At 38.5% G+C, this 9,598-nt stretch overlaps 1 protein-coding gene across 2 annotated transcripts in view; it reads right to left on the bottom strand.

The window, feature by feature from the left end:
• Positions 1-4,769: 4,769 nt before the first annotated feature.
• TIPARP (TCDD inducible poly(ADP-ribose) polymerase) overlaps positions 4,770-9,598 on the bottom strand; it is a 28,603-nt gene continuing 23,774 nt past the window's right edge. For both annotated transcript variants that reach the window (XM_060099063.1, XM_060099064.1), the window contains exons 5-6: positions 7,540-7,818; positions 4,770-6,852 (exon numbers count right to left, since the gene is read on the bottom strand). In XM_060099063.1, the coding sequence (XP_059955046.1) occupies positions 6,405-6,852; positions 7,540-7,818 (727 nt within the window). In that variant the 3' untranslated portion in view covers positions 4,770-6,404. The remainder of the gene's footprint in view (positions 6,853-7,539; positions 7,819-9,598) is intronic.

The following is a 9,598-nucleotide window of genomic DNA, read 5'->3' as shown; positions in this document are numbered from 1 at the left end:
CAAGTGAGATGTATTGTAGTACTCGGAGCCAGAGCACTTATTTTGTAATCATGAGGGGAGAACCAAGAGAATCATACAGAATCCTGGGAGCTGTTGCACCTTTGAATTAATCAGTGTTGGAATAACCTGTTCTGGATTTCTGTTATGAGAGATTAAGAATTCATTGTATTCATTATGATTTAAGACATCTTTATGTATTTTTACCGCAATAAACTGATTTCCTTGACCCTCTCCACAAGACTCTTTGGAGGAAGGTGTAACAGAGAAAAGCAAAGCTAAATGGATGTTCATTCCTTCAAAACAAAGCTCCAAATGAGGTCCTCTGTTAAGAAGTTCCTGATTACAGAAAAATAGGAGCTGGTTAAGAGTGGAGTTAATCTTGTAGTTTGAGGCAGTAAAAAGACAAGGGTTTCTGATATTCCTTAACAAGGGGCTGAGGAAAACTCTGTACCTTGCTAAGTTAAAGGAAGCTACTTTATATCCTGGAGCAGTACCCTTTCAAGGAGGAATTCCCTGGGTTCTAGGAGCTAGTCAACAAATGTTTTCTAAATAGATGTGTACTCTTTCCTAGCAGGAACAAAAGATCACTCAAAAGAGGCTTGAATCTTCAAAGTAAACCCACTATTAGACAATCTCAGTGCTAACATTTTTCATCCCTACATCTTTTTCACCAACCATTTCTCAAAAGCAATTTGCTTTCTCTCCCGTCTTTCATGAAGACTGGGCTATCTGACCAACTACAGTGCTTGTCTTTATTCAGTCTTTAAATACCTCTTAGAAGCAGCCTTATTTTAAGTGAGGTTTGTCTTTGGTATGCGTGTATACCACTCCTGGGAAGCCACGGGCGGCCTACTCTCTTGGGATTTCACATAACCTTTAAAAAATTTCCAACAAGTGTTGGAATTTTTCATATTTGTAGTGTTCTTTTTAATTACTGATTTATATTAGAACAGCTTCCTGATGATTCTTCAACATAGTTTTTATTATATTTACTTCTTGTATTAGCTTCCTATTGTTGTTGTTACAAATTACCCAACTTGTAGCTTAAAATAACACAAATGTATTATCTTAAAAAGTTCTGGAGGCCAGAATTCCTAAAGCCAAGGTGTCCGCAGGGCTGCGTTCCTTCTGGAGGCTCTAAGGGAGCATGTTTCCTTACCTTTTCTAGCTCCTAAAGGCCACCTGCCTTCTTTGGCTCATGGCCTCATCCTCCATCTTCACAGTCAGCACCATAATATCTTCCAATCTCTTTCTGACCTTCTGCCTCACTCTTACAAGAACTCTTGTGATTACATTGGGCATCCTAGGATAATCCAGAATCATCTCCCCATCTCAAGACCCTTAATCATGTCTGCAAAGCCTTGTTTGCCATATAATATATTCACAGGTTCCTGGGATTAGGACTTGGATATTTTGGGGACGTTATTCAGCCTACCCTACTACTACTTCTATTATTACTATCACTGGCTAAAATTTGATTGTATACCATGAGCCAGGCACTGTGCTGCATTACATTCTTTATCTCAGTCCACAAGCCACACACTAAGATTGTGTAACTTTCTCAGACAGGCTTGTGACTAAGCCACTGCTCTCTGATGACAGTAATGCACTGCAAAATTGAGTAACAATGATTCACAAAATCTGCATTCCTACTCCTATCCAGCACTGACTTATATATGCCTACAAGTTAATTATAAATGAGACCACAAACTTGTATTTTTAGAAAATGTAGTCATATGGGTAGAAATTTACATTTAGAAGAAATTCAGCTACATTTATGAGTGGTTGGAACTAAAGCTTGTAGTTACTGGGTTCAGTTGGCTTAGATCATTGAGAGTAATTCTCATTAGATTTATGGCTGCTACTCCTAAGTGGAACAGTTCATTGAACTCAGCTTAGAAATTGTGATTTAAATCCTTAATCAAGATACTATGAAATGCAAATCTTCAAGGAGGACCTTTGTCAGAAAAGTGTGCGTTAATGGCCCAAATCCATCACTGTTCCTCAAAAAAATTTATAAACTGATGGTTGCACAAGAATTTCATATTAGCATTGAAGAGTCTTGCATTATCATATAATTGAATAGCACCTGTTTAGTGTTCTCTTGCCACTCAGATCTGTTAGATGCAGTCCTTAATGTGCTGTGAAACACTCGGAAGTGCAGCTGATGTATGTGGACATAAGGCCCCACAAATGACAAGTTGGCACCTAAAACTTGTTATTTTAGAAGGGTTAGAGGCTCTTGAACACTGGGTTGAGCTTCTTAGCTGATTTGATTAAGGGTGTTTTAGGACTGGATATAATTGAGATAGACATAAAACTTGAATATAGAAAGAGTCTAGCCCAGTGGTTTCCAGCCTGTTGGCTGTAAACTTTAGCAGCATATGGGAGTTATTGTAAGGAGCCCATTAATCCATGTGAGCACTAAACGTTGCCTGTAGACTAAATATATCCTACATATCAAGCGTAGATACTGTTGTGATGTTAATATGAATTTGCTTTAAAAGATCACTGAATTCATAGAAGCTTTTGGTCATTTTTCATCTTATTAATTAGGTACTTAAGAACAATTAAGCCCATAAAATTCTGACATCATCAAAGTGGGTGGGCATCTTTGCTTTGGTTTGGAGGATTTAGCAGTGTTCATGAAACACTTCTAACACACAAATCTTCCATTCATGTAAGATTAAAGCCTTAAAAGAGCTGCCATCTGAGAGTTCCATTCAAGCGTTAGTGTCCCAAAAAATATGCTGAAGAGTGAGTAAAGCAATAAGACCAACTAATAATGCTGATGAAACTCTTCGATAACATCTTTTTCTACCTATGATGATGATAGCTTATGAGTAAGGTAAGCAAGCTAAGGAAAAGTACTGTTTTATTTCTCTAACTTGTCTGCAATGAGTACCTAAGTCAATAAACTAGATGGGTCTGTTTTTAAAACCCAACACTCTCATTTTTAAGGAAAATGCTTCTTTTTCTTTTTTTTGACGTATACTTGATTTACAATGTCATGCTAGTTTCTGCTGTATAGCAAAGTGACTCAGTTACACACATGTATACATTCTTTTTTTATATCCTTTTCCATTATGGTTTATCCCAGGAGATCTGGTATAGTTCCCTGTGCTACACGGTAGGACCTTGTTTATGGATTCTAAATGTAATGGTTTGCATCTACTAACCCCAAACTCCCAATCCATCCCTCTCCCTGCCCCCCTCCCCCTTGGCAACCACAAGTGTTTTCTATGTCTCTGAGTCTGTTTGTTTTGTAGATAGGTTCATTTATGTCATAGTTTAGATTCCACATGTAAATGATATCATATGGTGTTTGTCTTTCTCTTTCTTACTTCATTTGGTGTGATAATCTCTAGTTGCATCCATGTGGCTGCAAATGACATTATTCCGTTCTTTTTTATGGCTAATATCCCACTGTATATATTTACCACATCTTCTTTACCCATTCATCTGTTGATGGACATTTAGGTCGTTTCCATGTATTGGCTATTGTGAATAATGCTGCTATGAACATAGGGGTGCATGTATCTTTTTGAATTAGAGTTTTGTCTGGACATATGCCCAGGAGTGGGACTGCTGGGTCATACGGTAATTCTATTTTAGTTTTTTGAGGAGCCTCCATACTGCTTAGGGCTCTTAATTTGTAAATAAACACTATTGATTTGTACAGCACTTTACAAAAATTTGCATTATAGGGTCTCAAAGTTGGAACATTCTTATCATTTGTAGTCTTAAAAACCAAAAAAAAAAAAACCTACAAAGATGAGTAAACTAACCACATGAAACCATCTTACCTTCCTTAAATAAAGGAGGGGGAAAAACCCCTGATTTAAACTGACCATATAGGACTGTTTGGGTATTGAATATATTCTTTTTTCTTAAAGTCATTTTCAGACCTAGTATAACAAAAATTCCTCCTCAAAGATCAGCATTTCAGGCCCTAATAATTATTTTTATATCTAAGCTATTTACTAAAAGAGGTTTATAACAAAAGGTGGAGTTGGGTTTTAGAATTTATAAATACAAAGGCCCAATATTTATTAACTTTGCACACATAAACCTTCCTGTCTACAGAATTGTATGACACTGGACTATCTTAGTTTGCAGACTCCCTCTGAAAATCTTAACCATAGTTTTAAGAGTGAGTTCCAGCTTTCTGAAATGGTGTAAATTACAGCTGTGCCAGTAGGGAGATAGATTTACTGAATGCTTTTCAGTATGTTTTAAAATCCATGGAACCATTACAAAATTTAGTCTGATTCCATAGTTCTTGCTTAGTTGGAACATACAATACTATACATGAATTTAAAAATCATTACACTGGAGAGAAAGTACTGTCAGAGAAGCTCACATTTACCAACTGGGTCACTTTAGGTTAACTGAAAGCAGAGGTGCTTGAGAGCAGATGAGATTTTTACACTTTATTTCCTTCAGCACTTGTTGCAGGGGATAACCTGGTCATATTTTTTACTACAGCAGTTTGCTGAAATAAAACTTGTCCCTTTCCCTCAAGCACTTACCTGCAAAATAAAATATTCACTATTCTCTTGTGACTTATAGTTGACTGCCAGATAATGTATTTTTTGCTGATTCTCAGAGCACAAGTGTTTAGGCAGCAGTGTCTGGTTAGGTCTGTTCATTCATTCAATCACCCATTCATTCAAGCAACCGACCAGCATTTACAGGTCACCCACGACGTGTTGAACGCAGTTGTCTTAAATGGAACCAAAACCACAAGAAAAAGTTTTAAAGAATTACCAGAACTTTTATTTTTGCTCAGTTTTATTAAAAAAATAAATATGTCATAAAGCTTTTTTTTTCCTTTAGGGAGAAAAAATGGAACAAGTTTCATAAAATCAAATAAGCAACGGTAAGGTGTCTTAACTTGAAAAAGATTGGAATCACTGGTTTACAAGTTACAATTGAATGAAAGGACAACTGTACCAGCCTCAGTTGGCTGCTTCATGCCAATGGCAGCAAACAACAAGGTCTACTAGGGCAAAATAAATTATTGTGTGGAAGCCCTGGTAAGTGCTTAAACAGGCCGAGTCACTGAGACATCAGGATAGATAGATCTTGCTTTCAACAACACAGAAGTTCCTGAAGGGTTGTGTGTAAATGAAATAACTGCAAACATACTAGGGGAGCTTGGTACCTGAAAGAATTCCGTGGTGAATTCTTTTGTGAACAACCACTACTGCTTTTATAAATCCAGGTCCATTTGCTTTACTTAAGGAGAAGTACACCAAGCTGCTACCTCTCTGAGCTGAGGCAGTGGCATGTTCACCTAACACTGCTCCTGCTGGGCCAGTGGCACAATTTCCAAGTCTGTGTTTCTGTGAAGTAGTGTAAAATACAGAGTTGGCCAGGGAACCCAGCTACATCTGGCAAAGCAGGCAGAAAGGTGGGAGCTACACCTTTAACAATATTTCCATGCCAACAAAGACTTCTTTTGAGGGTCTACTTTGTGCAAAGCACAGTAAAAAGCCTGACCAGTTCAGTTACAGATGTACTTCCTTTCTCTAAAACCTTTGGTCAGGGCCTAGGTCTGGAACCCTAAAATAAGGTAATACTTATAATTCTCGAGACTAGCTTTAACCAAATTAGATGCCCAGCTCCTTCAAACTGGGGTGGGATGATAATGAAAGAGACCGAGTTTTCCAACGCTGAAGTTTAACACGAGAATCACATTTCATGTAACTAGTTAATGAAAAATTTTGCTGGTGACAAACTTTTCAAATGGTTCCTTTTTTTTTTTTCTTACTTCCTCTAAACAGAACTCTGAGTTCTCGGGTAAACTCTGCAGAACAGTTAAAGTCATTGATGTTCTCTGGTTGGGTGACATATTTCAGTCCTACTGACAGAAATAGAAATTTCTTTCCACCCACCAGAATGTCATGAACTTATCCTACACCACAGCAGTGATGCTTTGCACAGGGATTAAATATGGTAGTACTAATTCCAGTCAGTTTTAATCTTTGTAAATAAATAGAATCCTCACTTTGTTCACAGCCTCCATTTCATTTGGCCCAACTTCTACCAGGCTTAAGCCACATGTAATTAGTTAGGCTGTTCAGTTTCTTTATAAAAAATGCTTCTAATAACACTGCTGCCTATATGTACAGGTGTGAATGAAAAGAGTATGCAATCTGTAGTCTTTTCCACACTGAGTACACTAACAACAATTAGTAAATAATTAAAGAATAAGTGGTTATTTTAAAACTTGTGTTTTTCTTTAAAAAAAAATTCCACTTTCTGGCAACTTAAAAAAAATGGGTCTTAAAAGTGCCCTATTAATGTCAATGCTGTTCCCCACTCTGGCCCACCCATCCAAAACCTGCTACAAATGCTGGATTGAGTTTATACAAATAATTTATCAGTACCAAGATTTTTCAAATGGAAACAGTGTTACTGACTTCTTCATACTGGATAACAAAATAAGGGTAACTCTGGTCATCATTGAAGATGACAAAAATCTGAGGCTCAAAGAAATTATCCACACAAGAGTCATACAGGTCACTGGTGACACTTCCGGGATTCATGGGAGGGGGCCTTCTCATGCCATGGCTGCCCATCGTGTATCTGCCAGTTAGCACTTTAGCCAGAAACATGAAATGGACTCCTTTGGAGGACTTCTTAGAAAAGTTATGCGAGTAGCTTGCCTTCTTTGCAAAATAACTGCCTTGTCCAAACATTGTAGCATGCTTTCCACAGACTCGAGGGTCAAAGTTGTGCTTGCAGATTCCATCTACCACATCCTGGGATGTTCCATGAAATAAATGTCTCTCATTTATTATTCTGTCACGGCCAAACATTTTCCTGTTCATATACTCCTTTTTCCTAAGGCGAAGAGTGGACAGGGAATTCAGAAAAATGAAGGTATAGATCAGTCTAATAGGCATGATGTAGTCATAAACTTCTTCTTATGGTTTCAATGGGGAGGAAATGTTAAAGTAGCTACCAAGGGCAGAATGTCATCAAAGATCATACTAAAAGTTTAAACTTACCTTTTCCACTGCAGACAAGAAAAGCCCTTTCCCTTTTTTCTCCATCAACCATTTGTTCACTTGCTCTCTCTTCCATTTCAAATCTAGTTCTCACATCTTCTCAGGGTGACTTCCTTACCTAATTCCACCAACCTGAGAGTCTCTTAATTCTGAGGTTCCTCAAATCTACATGTATCCCCTCTGAATTACATTAATTTGTTGCTGACTTGAGAGGCAGCATAGTAAAGTGATTAAGAACAAGGCCTCTGGTGCTAGACTGCCTGGGTTCAAATTCCAGCACCTGTATCATATTAGCTGTATGACCTGTGGCAAGTTACCAAACTTTTCTGTGACTCAGTTTCCTTTCTGTAAAATGCAGATCGTAATAATCTTTCTTGTGGGTCTCTTATGAGAATTATATGTGAGTTAATATATGAACAAATACAACATTAAGTTCTATGCAAGTCTCTACTATTATGTTCTGCATTTGTCATTAGCTACATCAAGAAAAGCTCTGGAACTTTTCATACTGCTGACTCACCTTTTATATTTCTCCCAAAGAAACTGGTTTTGGACTCTCAGTATTTGCAAAATTCTATATTTAAACTCAGGCACAGTCTTATGAAAAAGATTATAAATGATTCGGTAACTTTTGTCCTCTGCAGAAACAGGCACTTGGATGAAGTCCTGAGATGGATGCATATACACCCAAGTTTCAGGGTAAAAGTTTGCTGAGGTGACCCCATCTGGGCAGATGATTTGTGATGATGAGGTTGCTTCAAGAGGCGGAGGTGCCTGTGCGGGAACACCACCGAGTGTCCTAGAAGGGGGAGGGAGAACGTCAGTGTGAACCCTCGGCAGTAAGGTGCTCTACGTCACAACCTCCATCGCACACACGGTGCTCCACAGCAGGATCTAATAGTATAATTGGAATAGCTTCAATGCTTGTTTAAAAAAAACAACATAGAAAACGCTATCGACTAAAGAAAAAAAAACCCTTAGAGCTAACACTGCCTGTATAGAGATAACCTATTATTAGCTTCCCCTGGCCTCCTCCTTGTGGAGAAAACTCTGGAATGTACTGCTGCAAGGCAAGCAAGCAAGTGCCAATTTATAAATATCTTTACCTTCTGAATCCTGGATTCCTCTTTTGCCTATATAGTTATGCTCCGTTTCAAGGGAGGAACAATTTATATACGTTCCTCAAACTTTGCTGTACTAAGCACAAAACGTATCATTGCTAGAGGCTGTGTACATGGGGAAGCATAGTGAGTGGAGGCAAGGTGAAGCAAAGTGAAGCAGGGCAAGAGGGAGCTTACAGGGAGATGACAGAAAATATTAAAAATAAAAAGCTTATACTTTGGTTTTTGTATAAAAACAAATCATGGAGTAGGCATTGAAAGCTGGCATTTGCTTCAGTTTTAAATATCACATATAACAACAAAACCATCAATACAATTCAAATGTTATAGCTTTAGATGTGCTTAAGATGGAGCTAATTACTTTAAGCCCTAGACACTAGAATATCCTTGAACCTTAAATTCAGGTCTGTTACTTTGAAGGATGAGTTTAGACAAGCAGTTACTTATTCCTGCCTGATTAAATGATTTAAATCATTTTTCTTAGCCATTTTCAAAACACAGCGAAAGGGAAGAAGCAGAGAGAAAGATAATCCTGACCCTGAGACCCAGATTCAGGGCTGGGGTACTACTCCACTCATCAGCATACAGTGGTCACGGGGAAGCCCTAAGTCTGCCAAATGGATTAGGAAACTGAAATTTTCAAAAGAGCTTTGGGACACAGAGGTTACAACAATAGGTGAACATGCATCTAATCTCCAGGAGGATATTAACCAACAGCCACCTTACACTAAGCACATACTGTGGACCAGGCACTTCACACCCAGTGTCACTACTTGTCATAGTCCCACACAATGGCTTGGTTATCCCCACTTTTCAAATCAAGAAACTGTCAGCACAGCTAGTAAAGAACAGAGACAGGCCTATCTAGTTTCTAAGCGCATACTCCTTCCATTTCCATGTATTTCACAATTCACATGTACATATACTTTCTTCTTCTTTGTCTTCTTTTTTTATCTTTAAACAAGGCTTGAAAATGATGGATGGATACCAGGATTGCAGTTCAGGTCTGCCTGATTCCCACTACCATTGTCACTACCCCACAGCCTTTTGACCTTTAGGAGACGGCTTGCTATAAAGGTACAACCTGCCTCCTCTACACCCCCCACCTCCTTCAAGTAGCTGTGCCTATGACTAATGTGCCTCAAAGTCCCTTTGTTAGACAGAGGCAGAGTTCTGGGTGGATCCAGGGCTTGCAGAATCCCACAGGATTCTGCTTTTAAGTTCAGGAGCAGATCTAAAGGGGTGCTGTTTTCCCCAACCTTCGTGACAGAGGGCACAACAGTTCTTATCTTCTGGAGCATTTTCACAAAGCCCTGACAGATTCCTCCAGAGCCTTCCTTCACTGGTACATTTTTTTTGAAGAGAGGCCCCTACTGCTTTAATCAGACTCTGATAGGTCTGTAACCCCTTAAAAAGCCATCACCATTCTCGAGGAATGGCAGGAAACACAGGCTATAA

The sequence above is a fragment of the Mesoplodon densirostris genome, chromosome 5, assembly GCF_025265405.1.
Source record: "Mesoplodon densirostris isolate mMesDen1 chromosome 5, mMesDen1 primary haplotype, whole genome shotgun sequence".
Classification (NCBI taxonomy): domain Eukaryota; kingdom Metazoa; phylum Chordata; class Mammalia; order Artiodactyla; family Ziphiidae; genus Mesoplodon; species Mesoplodon densirostris.
The sequence above is the reverse complement of the archived record's forward strand: the minus strand, read 5'-3'. Positions and strand labels throughout refer to the sequence as shown.